General features: G+C 39.1%; 1 protein-coding gene across 1 annotated transcript; it reads right to left on the bottom strand.

Moving 5' to 3' along the window:
* Positions 1 to 11,925: 11,925 nt before the first annotated feature.
* Positions 11,926 to 14,333, bottom strand: SMIM10L1 (small integral membrane protein 10 like 1). The gene has a single exon (XM_022577595.3). The coding sequence runs from the start codon at positions 14,133 to 14,135 to the stop codon at positions 13,929 to 13,931; it is 207 nt and encodes a 68-aa protein (XP_022433303.1). The 5' UTR covers positions 14,136 to 14,333; the 3' UTR covers positions 11,926 to 13,928.
* Between the last annotated feature and the right edge of the window lie 6,706 nt (positions 14,334 to 21,039).

The raw sequence follows: 21,039 nt of genomic DNA, 5'->3' as shown, positions 1-21,039 counted from the left end.
ACTCCCTTTAAAGCCTCAGTTGCATTTCATGGATCTTCTGTTTTTCAATCAGTTTCTGTGCTAGAATCTGTTTTCTCATTTTGTTCTTTAACAGAGGATGTTTTCTCTTCAAAATTCTGGCACTCATATCTCCCCATTCTCTACCTGAATCTTATTTGTTGATATTTTATCTGGAATCAGTTCTCCTTGTTTTTTTTTCCCCTCTTATATCTATCTTTTTTTGCTGTGCATTTTAGAGGAATTCCTTTATTTGATCATCTAAATCAGGCCTTTCTCCTCTTCACTAGCTTGTTGCTTTTATTTCAGATTTGGCAACAAGTGTTGTGTTTCCAAAAAATTTTTTAAATTATCTGCACTCTTCTTTTCAGTTGATTATTATGTTATATTTAGTAGTTTTCTGCTTATCCTTTTTTTTTTTTGCGGTACGCGGGCCTCTCACTGCTGCAGCCTCTCCCGCTGCGGAGCACAGGCTCCGGACGCGCAGGCCCAGCGGCCACGGCTCACAGGCCCAGCCGCTTTGCGGCATGTGGGATCCTCCCGTACCGGGGCACGAACCCGCATCCCCTGCATCGGCAGGCGGACTCTCAACCACTGCGCCACCAGGGAAGCCCTGCCACTTATTTCAGAACTAGTGTTAGGTTTTTGTAATTGTTCAGTTTTTGTGCAGTGAAGTTTTATGATGGTGTGCTTGTGTTATCTGAGGGAGAGCCATGTAGCTGGAAATCCTAAAGAACATGTCCTTGACTAGTGTGCATGAGTGGGTCACCTGCAATGCATATGAGTGTCTGGGTCTGGGCTTTTCTGAAGGATTGCAGATAATATTACAGGAAGGCTTTCTGATACAGTGGGGTTTGCTACACATAACTTTGCCACTGCAAGGAGACTGGGCAGATTGGTTTCTTTTCGTGGCATAATTATGGATGTATTCCAGAAAGGGGACTGTATCCACAGTTGGCAATGTGGGAAAGCTATGTGGCTATGTGGCAAAGCAGAATCGTTCCAACTGGGCTTTGTGGGAGAAAAAGAGTACTTTCTTGGGATAAACAGGTCCTCTTATGGTATTGGGGTGACTTTTACTGGTTTCCTCAGACAATAATTTGGAAAGGAGAGTGGAGGACAACAGTCCTGACCAGGTGGCTTTTGGTAAACCTTCAGGTGGGAAAGGAGGGTTAGAGGTAAGGAAGAGAGGGAAGTGGCAGCCGACTTGTGTGTGGGCTGTGGAAGGGGCGGTCCTGCTGGAAGGTGGGCTTCCCTTTGGCTTGGTGAGGACTGGAAGGGAGCAGGTAATTCTTCAAAATATCACTCAGTTCAGGACCTTTCACTAACCTTCTCCAGTGTCAACCATGGAGGAAAGAGATTAGTGTGCTATGACAGGATAAATATCAGCTCTGAACTTACCAGGCACACGGAAAACGGAGGAAATGGAAGAGCTGAAAGAGAAGGCTATCAGTCAGGAAGGGTGGGGTGAGTGCAAAGAACAAGGCCGCAGCAGGAGCTTAGGCACCTGAAAATGAATGGAAGCTCTCAAGCAATGCACTTGCCTCCTAGTATGTATGCTTACCTTAACATGTCCCAAAGAGAATTTCTGATTTCCTTCCTTAAAATCCGCTCTCCCTCTATCTTTTCTCTGTTAACGACATTTGTTTCAGCCATTTGTTCCAAAATAGGAAGTCATTCTTGACCTCTCGCCCCCCCCCACCTGCCCATTAGCAAGTCCGGTTGGCTGGACCTTCAAAATATACCCCCAATATGAGTGCATCCATAATCTCTACCCAAGAATGTAGTCCAGGCTGTGATTCTTTCTCTCCTGGAGCACTGTAACAGCCTCCCAGCTGGTCTTGGTAACATTCCTGCCCTCTGCCACACTCCGTATCAGTTTTCCACTCAACAGGCAGAGTGATAGAAAAATATAAATTACATCATATCACTTTCTTGCCTAAAATTGCCCAGTTTTTTCCTTACACTTGTAGTTTGATGTGCATTTCATACCTCAGCTCCTTCAACAACCACATCTCCCTTCTTTCTAGAGGAGTGATGAGCTCTCTGAATGTGACAGAAATGTAATCTTAAACTTTATCATGCACTAGTTTGCCTGGAACACTAAAGGGTGGGTATAGCAGAAAAGATGAGTACTGACAGAGTTGACAAACTTGTGCTGAGAGAGTGAGTGAATTATATTGGGTCCCTATGGTCTAGGAAGTGCTCATGGGAATTGGAAGAATTGATGTGTCCACTGAGTTAAATAAGCACTCTGATGATGTAATTAGCAAATAAACAGTGATTAACTGTGTCTTGAATTGTGTTAAGACACAATTAATTAAACTTTGATTAGATTTTCCTAAAGCTTCTGGGCGTACTGTTATGCTGGTTAATATGTTTTAATTTCATATTGACGGCTTCTAGTGAATAGATTAGGGCAGAAATACTGGGAAGTGATATGTGACATTAGGTTACGAAAAGACAGTGACTTCCATTGCACCTCTGCTCTCTCACTCTGTTGAAGCATAGCTTTCACTGGGGGAAGCAAGCTGCCCTGTCATAAGGCAGCCCAGGGAGAAGAAACCCAGTTGCCATGTTGTGAGGACATTCAGACTGTGACTGAGTCCACGTGGTTAGGAACTGAGGACCACTAGCAGCTATGAGTGAGCGTGGAAGCAGGTCTTCCTCTGGTGGACCTCGAGAGGACCACAGCTCCGTGCGACTGCCACTTCCTGAGAGACCCTGAGCCATAACCACCCAACCAAGCCACTCCTGGACACGTAGCCCACAGAAACCGTGAAATAAATATATGTTTATTGGTTTAAGCTGCTAAATTGGGGATAATTTATCGCACAGCAACAGATAAGAACATCTCCTCCTGTTAATATCTTGCTCCTTCCAATTCAACAACTCTTGCAAGAGACTCAAAGAAATAAATTGTTAACGAAACTTACCCATTTCCTCAGCCTGGCTTATATTATGTTATTAGAGTCACCATGCAGGATGTAGTTTTTCTGTTGTTGTTTTATCTATGATAGATGTTGCCAATTCAGGAATAGATTATTTTTTATTTCTTGTAATAAATGAAGGGATATGGGGCTTCCTACTTCATTCTACCACCAACATTAGCTATGAAGAGGAGAACATGTAGTGCAGAAAAACACTTTACAGAAGAACTTAAAATCCAAAGTGAGTAATCAAGAAGTAGGAAAACCCATATACCTTCAAATAATTTCAAGTTCCCAGAGTCAGACGAATTGCATCTTTGGTTGTAGGGAACTTTTAGATGTGAACTGAAAGACAAATTTTTGAGATAAGGAAGTTCCAGGAAAGATGGGAGCATAAGGAGAATAGTTTAGAATCCTTTCACCATCCAAAATGGAGTAAAATAAGAGAAAGGAAAAAAAAAGTGGTATGATCAGTGCTGAAACTATAGGACAGGTATTGATATGTTGGCCAACCTGTCAAATCCTTGTCTTGGGGGAAACTACTTCAAAACGTGTGATCCCATTAAAGCTTCTAATCATAACTGCCCAAACCCCAGGCAACTGGGGTTGGTGTATGTCTAGGCCAGTCATAGTAATTGGATGAGGAACTGGCATGTGGTTAAAGCATATCTAGTCAGTGTCTTCCAAGTGGGAGTCTTCCATAGGAAAATATATGAATGAACTGCTAAAATGAGGGGATGGCATATGGAGCTGCTGGCAGTCATTTTGGCAGCCACACATGGAAAGAGCTAGAGATGGATTAAAGCCTTTTGATAACATTTTTGAGCCACTGAATCCAGTCATATTTGAGGTCCCTGTTATATGCATATTCCATTTTTTCTACTTAAGTTAATTTTAGTTGGGTTTCTTGCATTTGGAACCAAATTAATCTTTGTGGAAAAAGATTGCTAATTGTAAAACACAAATTTTGAGATATTTCTGCCAGAAAGAAAGACTATTGGATTTTCCTAAATAAGAAAGTAGCATACATTTTGTGAAACAACTGAGTGTTATTTTGTCAAATTCCATAAAGTTGACTTCCCGAAGCTGGAAGATTGAATGCAGCGAGTCATATTCTGCTCCTTTTGGAGCCTTTTTTTCTGTCACAGACCAACAGTATTTGAGGTGTTTTGAGGGGCTAGAAGGGAGAGTAAATATTCCTTGTCATTTTTTTTTCCAACCTGGCTTTATGTAGATACTTCTTGCTTTATGTCATTAGCAGTAGGAAAAATGTGAGCTTTTCTAGTTACAGCTTGGTAGGACAAATATAATTTCCAAAAGGTCTTATTAAGACTTGCTAAAATTAAATGAAGTACATGTTTATTTTGAGAAGAAATAGAGTATATATTTACTAATTTGAGGACATAAAGCTAAAAGTTCTATTACATTTGGTAAATACCAAAATCAGGTTCGGAAATACTCTCAGTTCAAAGCTACAATCAATGGTGTATGTTCTGTATTAGATTTAAAAATGAATTACTAGGGGGCTTCCCTGGTGGCACAGTGGTTGAGAGTCTGCCTGCCAATGCAGGGGACACAGGTTTGAGCCCTGGTCTGGGAAGATCCCACATGCCGCGGAGCAACTAAGCCCGTGCACCACAACTACTGAGCCTGTGCTCTAGAGCCCACGAGCCACAACTACTGAGCCTGCATGTCTGGAGCCTGTGCTCCGCAACAAGAGAGGCCGCGACAGTGAGAGGCCCGCGCACCGCGATGAAGAGTGGCCCCCACTCGCCGCAACTAGAGAAAGACCTTGCACAGAAACGAAGACGCAACACAGCCAAAAATAAATTAATTTTGAAAAAACCTCAAAAAAAAAAAGAATTACTCAAGTAGCAGTTTTTAAAAAATCTGTTTGTTTCTGTTAACTGCTAGCTCTGTAGGTGTTAATAGTGTGAGCTAGTAGGTAAGAAAATAAAACAATACTCAGCATTCATTAACAGAAGTATAGTGAGTAGACCCGGAGTTAGGATGAATCTGATTCTGAAGGAATGTTCCTCAAATCCACTCTTCTTAGTACATGAAGTTTGTCAGTCTTTTTCAGAGATGTCCATGAATGGGCTCTGTGACACTGTAGAGATCTACCAGGATATATTCTCATCATTGTATGTGATTTCAAGATAGATGGAAGCACTCAGTGAAATCCAAATGTTTATTTTCCACTTGATGTCAACAACCTCAATGTCAGGTTTCTTTTTAAATACTGATTTTGTTATGTCCATTGTAAAAGTGTTGTTCAACCCAGGAACTTTTCCCAACTTCGTAAGAAATGGGAGTGAGTAGAAGTTATCAATGTACCATGACAGAATAAATATCAGAAGTAGTTCCCTAGATGAAACAAAAAAACACCAGAAGAGGAGTTATGTAAACTTCCCACCAAGGATGAGATTTAAGGTTAAAGGAAAGTAGAGAACGATTTACAACTTGGAGCAACATAAGCTCTTTAATCTTTGTTAAGAATTCCAAACAATCATTCTTCAAGTCCTTATTCTAATCATATGTGACAATCTGGCCTTTTTGGTTTTTCATCTGAGATATTAGAAGTGTGTTCACTAATACCGTTTATCATGAACTACCCTTCCCTACTTGTTTTTTTTTTTTTTTTTTTTTTTTTTGCGGTACGTGGGCCTCTCACTGTTGTGGCCTCTCCCGTTGCGGCGGACCACAGGCTCCGGATGCGCAGGCTCAGCGGCCATGGCTCACGAGCCCAGCCACTCCGCGGCATGTGGGATCTTCCCGGACCGGGGCACGAACCAGTGTCCCCTGCATCAGCAGGCGGACTCTCAACCACTGCGCCACCAGGGAAGCCCCAGACGTAACTTTTAAAACAAAGGAGCAGACTATCATTAGGGATCCAAGCTAGACTAGCCACTACCTTTCTAGAATAAGAAAAAAATCAACTGAATTTATAAAAAGGTACTGAATAATTTCCCTAAGTGTATAATAATACTTATATGTCTACTTTGACACAAAATTTGTATGGGGTGTGTGTGTATGCATCTAAGGATTATATGAACAATAATGTCCCTTGTCAGAGAGGATAAAAACAACCAACTCACCAGAGATAAAAACAAAGTTTACAAAAGAATATCACATATTTGTAGAATTTTTGGACATGTCTGTGTGCATATATAGTGCTGAGTTGACATAGTAATTAAAATAAAAGCAGCTGAAAATGTATATACATCTTAAGGCCAGCAGGTGGCAAAATTGTGCTTGCTAATGATATTACAATTTTGAATACAATAATTCATAATTTTGCTAGTAATTTTAGAGATTATAATTGTAAACATTTTTTAAAACCATAAAAAATGAAGAAATTTTTGTTAGGATTTACAGTTGCCATAATTATTCAGTAGTAGAAGCAAACAAACAAAAAAACCCCAAAACAATGTAGAAAATAAATGTTGGAAAGATGTGGGTTATAAATTAATTTTGATGGAGCAGTAGGTCAAGTCTGACACTAGGAAGAATGTAAGAACCGTAAGAGCTTTGAAAAGCGTACCCTTACTCTAGGGAACAGGGCTATGGGGTACTCTGATGTATCCACAATTATGATGATACATGTATATGCAGATCTCCATAAAGATTTAGATTTCTAAGCTTCATTCATTATGTTGGACACTATATAAGAAGTTTCCTGGGTGGGGGGGTAGGGGAATTGGATGAAGGTGGTCAAAAGATACAAACTTCCAGTTATAAGATAAATAAGTACTGGGGAGGTAGTGTACAGTATGATGACTATAATTAACATTGCTGTATGGTATATTTGAAAGTTGCTAAGAGAGTGCACTGTAAAAATTCTCATCACAAGGAAAAAGACATCTTTTTTTTTGGTATTCATACTAGATGATGGATGTTAACTAAACTTACTGTGGTAATCATTTTGCAATATATGTAAATCAAATTGTTATGTGTACACCTTAAACTTATACAGTGCTGTGTGTCAATTATATCTCAATAAAACTGAAAGAAAAAATAAATTTCCTAATGGTTGTCACTGGGATTATCTTGTTTTAGGAAAGGTGAAGTTCTAATTATACTGGTTATAGTTAGATTCAGTACTGAGGATAATTTGGTTTAGAATCCCTTTCAGTAAAAAAGTTAAAAATTACTTTGTACTTATTAGAAGTAAGCATAGTTTTAGTTTTTAGATTTACATTTCACTGTTACTAAACTTTTCTTTAATGACCTATAAGATAACAAAAGATTTAGGCAACTATGCATAGCCCTGGGTGCTTATCAGTGGAATTTAGCAGTAAATGTCTCATTAGGATTAAGTTCTCCCTACTCATGTGCTAATCTTGGAAAGGTGAAGCTATAAGAAGTAGGGGCCTGGGAACTTCCCTGGTGGTGCAGTGGTTAAGTATCTGCCTGCCAATGCAGGGGGCACGGGTTCGAGCCCTGCTCCGGGAGGATCCCACATGCCCCGGAGCAACTAAGCCCCTGTGCCACAACTACTGAGCCTGCGCTCTAACACCTGTGAGCCACAACTACTGAAGCCCACGCGCCTAGAGCCCGTGCTCCGCAACAATAGAAGCCACTGCAATGAGAAGCCCGTGCACCGCAAGGAAGAGTAGCTCCTGCTCTCCGCAAGTAGAGACAGCCTGCGTGCGGCAGCGAAGATCCAACGCAGCCAAAAATAAAAAATTAAATTAAAAAAATATAAATTGAAAAAAAAAAGAAGTAGGGACCTATTCCACATAATAGAAGCACAGAAAATAACTATAAAAAGATGAAGTCTGGGCTATGGGCTGAGCATTGTCTACCAATGTATTTATTGTCTTCTCCCTATTAAAATGGCATTTAGAGATTAAGTTCGGTGCCTCTTCTTTCCTTAAGAAGCCTGTGTTAGAGACCCCAGCCTTGATCCAAGAAAAGCTACTAGTATCACATCCATAGCTAGTCTCATGCAATCTGGAGAGAACTGGATCCTATTCTGGAACTGAATTATTGGGAGAATAAAATGATTGTCCATGCTTTCTTGCTGATCACTTCCCTCCAAAATAAACTTTTTATAGTTGAAGTAATGAGTTTTTTGGTTTTTTTTTTTTTCGGTTTGAGATCAGGAGTGTTGTAAATAACCTGTTTCTAATGTCAGAAGAGGCTTATAACTGAGCTCTGCCCTAGGCCTAGAACTTAAACTTAGAAGATATTTCAGTGTTCAAGCCATGTTGTCTTGAACTTTACTGAAACAAAAGGTCCCAGTAGAAATACGCACGGATGAATACAGAACGTGATAATGTTGAATCTCTGATGGTTCAGGTGTTGTGTCTGCTGCTCTTGATTAAACCTCATGTCCTCCAAGGCAGGGGCTTTCATAACTGAAGTACAGAAACCAGGGGGGCACCTGCAAAACCCATTCTTCCACAGTCCACCCACCTTGACATTGGTTAGGGCTGTCTATCGAGACCTGTGCCCTGTGCTGGATTGCCCAGAATAAACCATTTAAAAATGGATCAGATGGTTGGTTTGATCCATTAAAAAAAAACAATATTTTATTTTGGAGGGGGGTTATTTGAAGGTATAAAAGCTCGGGTGACAGATGGGTTATTTTCAACTTTAACAATTTGGAGGGACACCAACGTAGATACGGCTTCAGAAGACTAAGGCACTATCTTGACTTGTATGTTAGTACCTCTGTTTCTTAGACGCAGGTTTAAATGAGTTAGCTTTAAAATAACTTCTTTTCCCTTCCATATGGATCTACCTCTAAATTTTAAGGCTTCTATTAATTGTACTCGTCTTTGCAGTTTGAGATGCTTTTTATCAATTAAAAAGCTAAAACAGTCTTTTGAAAAACAGCTCTTTTTAAAAATTAAACATCTTTTTGTTTCTTTCTTCTTTGGACACAATCTCTGTTACTGTGCCAATGATTTTAGAGCCAAGATGTTCTAAGTACAGTATTTCCTAAGTGGTTTTTGCTTTTTCGTTGTGTGATGATTTATTTTTCCTCATTTTGGTTCACATGAAAAAGTATACCCACTCTCCCTCACCCAGTATATGAAAGATCTCCAGTCCGCTTTATTTTTCACTGATGGCACTCCACCACCTTACTGTGACTAGATCCACTTGGTGCTTGAAAGCCATAAGGATGAGCAAGAATTTCCAATATTCACTGCAGATCCCTAATTAGGACAGAAACTGGCAGGAGTGCCCTCAGATGTACTGCAACTAAGATGTACTTTACTAAGAATTCCAGTGCTTCTTCATTTGTTGTAGGCACCAGGAATGTCCTTTGGCCTTTCAGTTCTTCCAAGGTCATTGCTGAGATTTGTATTAGTGAGGAGTGGGGGTGGGGAGGAGTTGGTTTCAGCTGCAAAAGATTCATGACCTGACCTGGTGGTAATCCTGCTGGGCAGTAGGCTATCATGTGTTCTTGCTGAAATCGCAAGGAAGTTTCCACACTTAGGGTAATTCAAGAAATAGACTGATGTGACTCAATCCAGCCCAAGTGTTGGAAATTCTGATAGCTATTGAAGGGGTTCTTTCCTTGGTCCACTGTGTTTGGAATCTTCCAAATCTACTCCTCAGACTACCTTCCAGGCATTAGGATTTTCCTCTCCTTTTGTACCTATATTCATAAACTTTCTATTCCGCCACCACTTTATGTCTCCGTGTGTAAGTTCTGTTTTCTTCTTGACTCTATCAAATGCTATTGATGCCCCAAGAAAAGTCTCCATTAAAATAGGACTGCAGAATTTTGTAACCGGGAATTTAGTTCGGCCTCCTCAGGACAGCGATGACTGAGCTTCAAAATTCATGTTTTTACCCGATCTCCACTCCATCATGGGAAGGAAAGTGTTTTCTTTCCATCCTAGGGGAAATGAATGTCCTTTCCTCTGTGTCCTCCATCGCCTTCACCCCACTTCCCCACAAATAGGCCAACTGGCTTTAGGCATCAGAGTATAAAATACTCGAATTTAATATCAAATAATGTTAAATATTTATATTCTAATACAAAAGGCCCTCAATAATTATATTTAAAAAAGATATCCTCAAGTATTACTCAGGTAATACTTCTGTTTGAGAATTTGAGAAAAGCGACGGGATTATTCAGAATTACCTATACATGTAAAAAAAATTGAATCCCTCATCAAATGTATCTTTAGTAATAAACTTGAGATGCACTTGTGGTTTGGCCAGTTACTCTGACCTTAGGAAAGTTACTTAACCTCACTAAATCCTAGTTTCCTTACCTGAAAAAATGATGAAAATATCTTCCTCATAGGGTACACGTGAGGATTATGATCATGTAAGTAAATAACTTTTCATAGTTCCTGGTATTAAAATTTCAGTAACATTTTAAAAACATGCTGATAGTGATACGTTCTTTTTTTTTTTCAAGGTTTTTTTTTTTTTTTTGATGTGGACCATTTTTAAAGTCTTCTATTGAATTTGTTACAATATTGCTTCTGTTTTGTTTTGGTTTTTTGGCCGCAAGGCATGTGGGATCTTAGCTCCTTGACCAGGGATTGAACCCACACCCCCTGTATTGGAAGGCAAAGCCTTAACCACTGGACCACCAGGCAAGTCCTGATGATACATTCTTTTAGCCAACTAATCATAAGTATTTTTACCCTCAATTTTAAAATCCTTAAAAAAAAAAAATCTTGCTCCCTAACCCTTAGGTTATGTGTTTACTGTGATCACTATTTCCCTTTAAACTATTAAGAGTCTCCATTCCCCCAGCATTCTTGTCAGTTGCACTGCATAAACAGGTGTTTTTCTTTATTGATCAGAATTATGCCACCTCTTTGCTTCTTCAAGTTTGAGATCTCTGGGCCAATCAATATTCTTCAAGGCCTGAAAAAGCTTGATTTATGGGAGAAATAAAGTAGATGACTTTAGTATCAGGGACAAACACATCTTTATTTCTTTTATTGACTGCTAAGTGTAGAAAAACCAACTAATTTGGCATTCATTCAACAATATTTACTCACATTAGGCAATGCTCTAGGCTGGGGATTGAGAAAATCTTTGGCTTCATGGATGTGACCTGGAAGGATGCCAGGAGGAATAAAATTCCTTGTAAATTAGAATAGTAAGTGGTTAATAATAAGTAGAGCAAAATTCTTCTTTTCTTCCATGGGAAACTTTACTGAGTTGTATCATGTAGGAAGAAAAATACACATCTGGTTTTAAGAGCAATTGTTAAGAATAAATGGTAAATCATGGAGCTTTCATTCAGTTCCTACTGTATATTTGCTGATATTACAGGCTGTAAAATTCGATAGGATACAGTACCTTCCCTCACAGGGCTTCTAATCTAGGTGGAGGATATAATAATAAATCTGCTAAAGTGCCTTAGTTTCTTCAGTGTAGCACAACACTAATATGAAGAAAAAAAGGTTGAGGAAGGCACATGTTCATTAGCCACCCAAATCCCTGTATGTCACCATTCCAGGGCTAATGGCAGCCTCATTCTTTTGTGTTACAAATTGGGACATTAGTGCCTCTAGGAAATAGTGATGCCCACCATTTGTAAGCCCATTGGCAATACTGAATTATTTCATTGATCAAATTACATTTCTGATATTTTAGACTAAAATGTTTTAGTCCCTGCACTTTCACAGCAATATATAATTACCAAGGGAAGAGATCATAGTCCGGAAACCTGTCTTCTTGGATATTCTTTAAAAAACTGCATCTGATAATTAATGCACAATTAAGCACAAATAACGTAAACCTATGAAAATGGCATAGGTTGATATTAACACAGCCCTTTAGGTGGATTAAAAGAAATGATCTCTAATCTGGTCAGGAGCATCTGGGAAAAACTTAATGGAAAAAGTGATGTCTAAGTTCAGCCTTAAAACACAGGTAGAGTAACCATAAGTCAAAAAAAAAAAAGTACAGAAGGTTGAAGAAAGTGTACGACGTAGAAAGATGAAGATGTACTCTACTTTGGCTGGAGACAAGGAATGAAGGGTAGGAAGAAGTTACTCAAAGCAAGACATTGTGCTACAGGGGGCACTTATTTTATATTCCTAGAGTACACTTGTTTGTTGGATACAATTAGTGGAATACAGAACACTACAAATAGTTTACGTCTTTACTTTGGCAAATAATTGCCCCTTTCAGCTCAAATGTCTCTTCCTGGAGGGTCTTCCCTACACCCCCGTTGTCAGTAATCTACAAACCTCCTTCAGTACTAAAACCCTCCAATGGAAAAGCAGGCACTCCATATGAGAGCTTTAAGTTTTATTCACAAGTTAATGAAATATTCTGTTATAACAAATACTCTTTACTGTGTATGGTATGTATCAAGCACTAAGTCAGGCTTATTTTTAATTCTTGACTGATCTTTCAAGGTGGGTATTTTTACTCTCATTTAATAGAATTGAGAAAACTGGGGTTTAGGCAGATTAATGGGCTCACCTGGACCACAAAATTAGTTTGTATTTTAACAGAGGTCCGCCTGATATCTGTATCTATATATATATCTTCGCACACACACACACACGGCTAAGAAAAATCACCGTTACTGTTAGACTGGTAGTGAAAAACAGCAGTCCTCCACCTTTCTGTCTATCCCTGATTTTCTTTCTCCAGAGACTACCAATTTTAACTCTTAGCTATTTCTTATTGTACTCTAAGTGACAAGTTATACTGCTTTTTTAAAATCAACTTTTCTATATCAGATCTTGATTGATTCTCCCCCATTACATATACATCTCTCTCTTTTCCAGTCGTTCCAATGTTACCTAATAATTTACCTGTATTCAGTGTTTATATAATTATAACTGGCTTTATATGATGAGTAGTAATATTCTTCACAGTGGAGTTATGCAGTGTAGTTCTTGAAAATTTTTTTTATTTTTCCCGGGGTTTATAACTGCCTCAGCTTTGCTTCCTTAATTAGAAAAAATTTTGCAGACCACTAATTCGTCTCCAGACTCTCTGAAATCTAAAAATCTCTTGACTCCAAATACATCAGGTAATCTGAAACATTCCACCCTAACTCTAATCTCTAGGCATTTCTTGTTGACCTCATGCTGTTCTCCCCTCCTCTTCTCTCTTTCATATAGTTACATTTAAGCAACTTTATGGCTACTCTTTAAATAATAGAATGCCCTCTTCCCCCATCGACAACAGAATTTTCCTCTCAGCTTCCCACTTTAAAAGACACCATTACCATTCCAGGTACCCTCACGTTTACACCATCAAGGCTGATAACATGTGCACTCAAACTTTGTAACTGTAAGTGTTCTCTTAAAAAGATGAAAACCATAAACAGCATTTACATTATTATGACTATTTAAATGTTATTCGATAAGTCGCCAAGCTTTGCGCTATGACTGGATTTCCTTCTCTTTGGCTCCAAGATTTTGAACTGCATGTTACTCATAGGGACACTGAAATAGAGTCCACTTTCTTACACTCAAAATCCTGCAGCATTTTACATTGTTTGGTATTTGAAGGATGTGTTTCCTGTATAGTTTTTTTCAGTGAAAGCTTCTGATCGTCATTGTTTTTTCTTGTGGGATGAAGAAATATATGCCCTCCACAGCATATCCTTAAGATCTCCAGCTTCTTACTCATTCATCGTCCTGCTTATATTCCAGTCTCATACTCCCGAAATTTACTTATTTATTAAATTAATATGGACCATGAGCTTGTACATTTTTGTCCTGAAAATTTTAGTACCTTTCCCTTTTTGTCATGCAGCCTGTTCGTCCCGTTTTTGTTTTAAGGATGCACAGCTTCTTAAATATTGTCGTGGGTCTTAACTGAAGTTCTTTCTCGGCTCCCGGAATCGCGTATTTCCTCTTCCTAATCTCGGCAAGGTCTCAGTGACAGTACAGGAGCTCGGCTGAGAGCGGAGAGCACAGCCGCGGAGGGAGCCCAGGCACTCTCGCGAGACAGCGGAACTCCTCGCCCCCAGTTCCGCGGCGCCGCGGGGCCTCCTGGGAGTCGGCCATAATGCAGGCCCGGGATACCGGCGGCTTCCTCAGGGCTCTAGAAGTGTACCTGCAAGCGGATGTTGAGGACCACGGAGCCCGCGATGTAGAAGTACGGGAAGTTCATGCGCAGCTGCCAGGCCAGCTCGAAGAAGGCGAGGAGGGTGCGGGAGAGCCCCTTGCAGAAGACCCCGTACGAGCCGGGGGCCGCGGCCAAGCTCGAGGCCTTGAGAGCCAAGGATGACGGAGCCGCCGCGGTGGCCATGGACGCGGTGTCGCCGCTTGCCCGGTGCGGTGCGTGGAGCGCAGGGTGACCGTAGACCCCGCGGACCCCCCGACTGACGGCGGTGACCGGAAGGGGCCGGGGGCTAAGCGGCAGCTGGGCTTACACTCGCGCCTGACGTAGCCGCTGCTGCTTCCCTACCGGCGGTGAGGCGGGGGCTGCGGCTGGCGCTCCGCCCCTTCCTGTCTGCTGCTTAAAATGGTATTCAGCGTTTAGCGTTTTAACTCTTGGTAGGTCGGGAACGGGTTATTTATTTACATGTATGCCATGCAGTAATTTTGTACAGCATATACGAACAGCCTTACCGATAGTGTTTTCATTTTAAAATGAAGAAAGGAAGCTAAGTAAAATTCTGGAACTTGCCCGAGGAGCTTGCGTTAAAACGCGGGTTAGTCTCTGTGAACTGGGCTACTAGCCAGGAATCTTACCCATTTGATTCCGTAACATTAACTTTAATATTATGGCAAGGTGATCTCCTTACATAAGCCAGTTTGGGCACAAAGTCTCCGTATTTATATCATGCTTTAACTTAAAGGATCACAGTCTCAGGCAGTGGATTTCCTATGTATTAGGACGATTTCAGGTGCAAGTGTTAGAAATTACACACTTATTTAAGCAAACACACACACACATATCCACATATATAAAACTGTATAAAGCTCAATTGTGTATCCCCGACTAGAATTTCTTTTGCTACTTTGCTACCAGTACCAACCCAGCAACTAGACAGCACCTAGAGGAACTGATAACTGCTCACTCAAGACAACTTCTAAAATACTGGTATAGAGACTGAAGAGTAGTGTAAGATCAATGACAACTCAGAACCAGTAGATGTATCGTTTCCACATAGAAGTACAATTCATCCTTTCTGAAAATTGAAAGAATAATAGAGGTATTCAGGGTCACAGAAGTCATTAAGTCCCTGACTCTTCCATTTCCAACCACATAAAACTCTGTGGGCTCATTCTCTTCCACCATTCTTCTGCTCTTCGCTCCCCTCCCTCCCCACTAGCTCTTGTTAACTCCATGAAAACCAGATCTTTCATTCTAAGCCCACGGGGAAAACAGCAGCCATTTATCAATGTTTATAACATGGCTAGGTTGATATCCTGTTCCAGTTGGAAAGGAATAGGCAAAGAAGAGCAGTCATGAAGCTCCAGCTCCTACTTGTCAATGCTGCAGAGCTGACGAAAGATTTCTGTCAGGTGAAAGTGACAGTGGAGAGTGGGATAGGATCAGTGTTTTACATGACTGTGTTTTTTATTCTGTCCCTTGATGTTTAGACTTGAATGACTGATCCACACTTTTTGCCAAGTAGGCACACATAAGTAAGCTTCAACAGGAACACGTCTTAAACCATTTCTCTAGATGTTGCTTCATTGACTCTTTAACTTGGCCTTCCTTTCCAGATCTTTCTTATCCCCTTATTGTTGACCCTATATTCCCAATTTAGTACTTTTTTTTTTCTCCTTTAAACTAAATGTTTATTGGGAAAGTCAAGTCTGCTGAATTTACAATGATTTGCTATTAAATCATCATGAAGCTTAAAATCCCCAGGGGTCATGCTCATCTTTTCATCACACACATTGATTTTCATTTTCAGGAGGCCTAGACAGGCTCTGAAAAGTAGTTCATCTCACTGCGTTTCACATCAGTAGGGCCAGGAATGCAACCAAAAGCTCCTGGTAGAGCTCTACCTAAAGAGGAGATCATACCAAGATCAAATGTAAGTGCTTCATTTCTTTCTTTTTTTTTTTTTTAACATCTTTATTGGAGTATAATTGCTTCACAATGGTGTGTTAGTTTCTGCTTTATAACAAAGTGCATCAGTTATACATATACATATGCCCAGTTTAGTACTTTTTAATGGCTTGTTTGGTTTAATGATGCTTTGAAAAAGCTTTAAGGTAAGCTGCAGCAGGTCTGAAAATTCTCAGCTCCTTTTTTAAAGAATTTGCCAATATAAGTGTTCTATTATATTTTTAAAAATGCATTCAGCCTGCAAGGATTGGATCCAAACGATCCATGCCTAAACACAAGAGAAAAATTACAACTCAGTGAAAGAGTCTGTCCCACATTTGCAGGCTAACAGATTGAGTTTAGCCTTTCAGTAGGCAACACATCAGGAACCGTTTGATGTTCAGTGGAAACCTTTATGTAGGTTTAGTAAACTCAGTGAAAGAAAAACAAATTGTAACATATGATAGCAATGATTAGATCCCATAGTAACACTGCAATTTCTGGATCAAGACTGTACATTCAAGCATCAGATTTGTGTCATACTGAAGCAAACCATTAGCTGCAACATCAGATTAAGATTTTTCCCTCTTAAGGTATCTAGAAAAATATCTGATGTCAGCATCATTTCTGGACGCTTAGCTCTGAATCTCCTTCTGCAGACCTTGTAATACTTTGATACTCTCTCAAAAATGCCTTTATGCTTAAAACCACCAGAATAGATTCTTTTAAAATAAATTTCAGTGAGTTCATGTTGACCTTTCCAATTCTAATTTTGTATATGTTTATTTCTTTTTTCTAATGCTGAAAATTTTGGTCCCTAACAAAAAATTAACAATTATTTGTGTGCATCTCTGTGCATAATAGTTTCAGACTAACCATATGCTATTCTAACAACATAATTATTAAAAAAAATTTAAGATTTCCCTTATTTAAGAATATATCCTAATGGAGATAAAAAGTAAAATTACCATGTCTTAGCATCATTTGAAACAACTTTATTATTAAACCATGCATTATACAAACAAGTGTCTTTGCTTTATTTTGCATTTGATTTTTACAGATTGATAGTTCTTTTGATTTAATTTTGTCTATTATTATGTAATAAATTTTCATGGTACCAGAGTCAAAACTTCAAAACAAAGTATAGGGCTTCCCTGGTGGTGCAGTGGTTGAGAGTCTGCCTGCCGATGCAGGGGACACGGGTTTGTGCCCCGGTCTGGGAAGATCCCACATGCCGTGGAGCAGCTGGGCCCGTGAGCCATGGCCGCTGAGCCTGCGCATCCGGAGCCTGTGCTCCGCAACGGGAGAGGCCACAACAGTGAGAGGCCTGCGTACAGCAAAAAAAAAAAAAAAAAAGTGTATTTAAAGAAGTCTAGCTTCTTTCCTGTCTCCTCATCTCTGTTACACTCCAAATAGGTAACTATTTTAAAAAATTAGTTTTCAGTTACAAAGCCTTCTGCACTTCCTTAGGCACTAGATAGCACACTATACACATTGTTCTGCATCTTGCTGTTTTTCACTTAGACGTATAACTGGAGGTGACTCCGTGGGACTCTGTAACATCTTGCCCATTCCTTTTTACTGCTGAATACTATTCCATTTATCCCCTCTCTGCAGTTATTCATAGACCCAGGCTGAAGAAGGCTTAACCAATTTCAACACATTTTCTCTGTTTTTTCAGCTTTATTGAAGTATAATTGACAAAATTATATTTAAGGTGTATGATGTGATGATTTGATATACATATACATTGTTAAAGGATTCCCACAATCAAGTTAATTAGCACATAAATTGCCTCACATATTTACCCAGCCGCCCTTTTATTTGTGTGAGAACACAAGTTCAGCTCTCTTAGCAAATTTACAGGATTAACAGCTATAGTCACCATGTTATACATTAGATCCTCAGACCTTATTTGTGTTATAGCTGAAAGTCTGTACCCTTTTGCCAACCTCTTCTCATTTCCCCTAACCTCTGGCAATCACCATATCTTTCTGTAAATTTAACTTTTTTTTTTTGTAAGATATCATATATAAGTAATACCATGAAGTATTTGTCTTTCCCTGTATGGCTTATTTCACTAAGCAAAACGTCCTCTAGCAGTTTTACTCATGTTGTTGCAAACGGCAGGATTTCCTTTTTTTTTTTTTTTTTTGGTGGCCGAATAATATTTGTGAGACATATATATTTATTTCACATTTTCTTTATCCATTCGTCCTTCTGTGGACACTTAGGTTGTTTTCATAGTTGGCTATTGTGAATAATGCTTCAATGAACATGGGAGTACAGATAACTCTAAGAAAATGATTCTGTTTCCACTGGATGTATATCCAGAACTGGGATTGCTGGATCATATGGTATCTCTATTGTTAAGTTCTTGAGGAACCACCATACGTTTTTCCAACTGCCTGTACCAGTTTACATTCCTATCAGTGGTGCACTAGGGTTCCCTTTTTACATCCTTGCCAGCATTTGTTGTATCTTGCTTTTTGGATATAGACATCCTAATAGATGTGGTGTATCTCATTTGATTTGCCTTTCCCTGGTCATTAGTGACGTTGAGCACCTTTTCGTAAACCTGTTGGACATTTTTATGTTTTCTTTGCAAAAATGTCTATTCAGGTCCTTTACCCATTTTAAAAATCATATTCTTAGTTGTTTGTTTGTTTTTGTTTTCTGTTCTGCTATTGAGTTGTGTGAGTGCCATGTGTATTTTGTACACTAACCCCTTATCAGCATATGACTTGCAGATATTTACTCCCGTTCCAAAGGTGGCCTTCTCATTTTGCTGATGGTATCTTTTGTTGTGTGGAAGCTTTTTAGTTGGATGTAGTCCCACTTGTTTATTTTTGCTGTTGTTGCCTTTGTTTTTGGTGTCAAATCCAAAAACTCATTGCCAAGACCAGTGTCAAGGAACATTTTCCCTATGCTTTCTTCTAGGATTTTTATAGTTTCAGGTCTTAAGTTCAGGTCCTTAATTCATTCTGAACTGATTTTTGTGTGTGGTGTAAGATAGGGGTCTGGTTTCATCTTTTGCAGTTGTATATTAAGTTTTTCCAACACCATTTATTGAAGAGACTGTCCTTTCCCCACCGTATACTCTTGGCATCTTTGTTGAAAATTAGTTGAGTGTATATGCTTATGTTTGTTTCTGGGCTCTCTGTTCTGTTCCATTGAACTATGTGTCTGTTTTTATGCCAATACTATCTGTTCTGATTACTATAGCTTGTACTGTGGTTTGAAATCAGGATGTGTGATGCTCCCAGCTTTGTTCTTTCTCAAGATTGCTTTGGCTGTTCAGAGTCTTTTGTAGTTCCATACAGATTTTAAGATTTTTTTCTATTTATGTGAAAAATGCTGTGATAATTTTGATAGAGCTTGCATTCAATCTGTAGATCTCTTGGGGGTGGTATGGATATTTTAACAATATTAATTATTCTGATTCATGAGTATGGAATAGCTTTCCACTTATCTGTGTCTTCTTCACCTTCTTCAGTTTCTTTAAATGTCTTGCAGTTTTCAGTGTACAGATCTTTCACCTCATTAGTTAAATTTATTCCAAGGTATTTTGTTCTTTTTGATGCAGTTATAAATGAGATTGTTTTCTTAATTTGTCTTTCTGATAGTTCATTGTTAGTGTATAGAAATGCAACTGAATTTCGGATATTGAGTTTGTATCTTGCAAGTTTACTGAATTTGTTTATTAGTTCTAGCAGTTTATTTGGTGGAGTGTTTATGTTTTTTTTAATATAATATGCCATCTGCAAATAAAGAGTTTTACTTCTTCCTTTTTTTAATATATACTTTTATTTAGTTTTATCTGCATTGGGTCTTCGTTGCTGCATGTGGGCTTTCTCTAGTTGCAGTGATCTGGGGCTACTCTTCGTTGCGATGCTCAGGCTTCTCATTGCAGTGTCTTCTCTTGTTGCGGAGCACAGGCTCTAGGTGTGCAGGCTTCAGTAGTAGTGGCTCGTGGGCTCTAGAGTGCAGGCTCAGTAGTTGTGGTGCATGGGCTTAGTGGCTCGCGGGCTCTAGAGTGCAGGCTCAGTAGTTGTGGTGCATGGGCTTAGTTGCTCTGCGGTGTGTGGGATCTTCCCGGACCAGGGCTCGAACCCATGTCCCCTGCATTGGCAGGTGGATTCTTAACCACTGCGCCACCAGGGAAGTCCCACTTCTTCCTTTTCAATTTGGATGCTTTTTTTTTTTTATCATACCTAATTGCCATGACTAGGACTTTCAGTACTATGTTGAATAAAAGTGGTGAGAATGGGCATCCTTGTTTTGTTTCTGATCTTAGAGGGAAAGCTTTTCGCTACTGAAAAGCTGTAGGCTTGTCATATATGGCCTTTATTAAAGTTGAGATATGTTCCCTCTATACCCAGCTTGTTGAGAGTTTAACATGAATGGATGTTGAATTTTGTCAGATCCTTTTTCTGCATCTATTGAGATGTTCATATGATTTTTGTCTTTCATTCTATCAATGTGGTGTATCACATTGGTTGTTTTGTGAGTGTTGAACCATCCTTGCATCTGAGGAATAAATTACACTTGATCATGGTGTGTTATTCTTTTAATGTGCTGTTGAATTTGGTTTGCTAATATTTTGTTGAGAATTTTTTCATTTATGTTCATCAGGGATATTGACCTGTAATTTTCTTTTCCAGTATTGTTCTTGTCTAACTTTGCTATTAATGTAATGCTCATCTCATAAAATGAGTTGGGCAGTGTTTCCTCCTCTTCTATATTTTGGAAGAGTTTGGGAAGGATTGGTATTAATTCTTTGAATATTTGGTAGAATTCACCAGTGAAGCCATCTGGACCAGGACTTTTGTTTGTTGGGAGGTTTTTGATTACAGATTCAATCTTACTAGTAATTGGTCTATTTAGATGTTCTATTTCTTCATGATTCAGTCTTGGTAGATTATATATTTCTATGAATTTGTCAATTTCTTCTAGGTTATTTGGCATACAATTGTTCATAGTAGTTTCTTATGATCTTTAGTATTTCTGTGTTTCAGGTATAATGTTTCCTCTTTCATTCATAATTTTATTAATTTGAGTCTTGTCCTTTTTTTTTTTTCTTAGTCTGGCTAAGAATTTGTCAGTCTTGTTTATCTTTTCCAAAACACAGGTATTAGTTTTATTG

The sequence above is a fragment of the Delphinapterus leucas genome, chromosome 11 (assembly GCF_059928025.1).
Source record: "Delphinapterus leucas isolate spDelLeu-1000000601 "Yukka" chromosome 11, BTC_Dleu_Yukka2, whole genome shotgun sequence".
In the NCBI taxonomy this organism is placed as follows: Eukaryota; Metazoa; Chordata; class Mammalia; order Artiodactyla; family Monodontidae; genus Delphinapterus; species Delphinapterus leucas.
The sequence above is the reverse complement of the archived record's forward strand: the minus strand, read 5'-3'. Positions and strand labels throughout refer to the sequence as shown.

What these genes read in the sequence shown, in the direction of transcription:
- SMIM10L1 (XM_022577595.3), bottom strand. Translation starts at nt 14,135, where the DNA reads ATGGCCACCGCGGCGGCTCCGTCATCCTTGGCTCTCAAGGCCTCGAGC.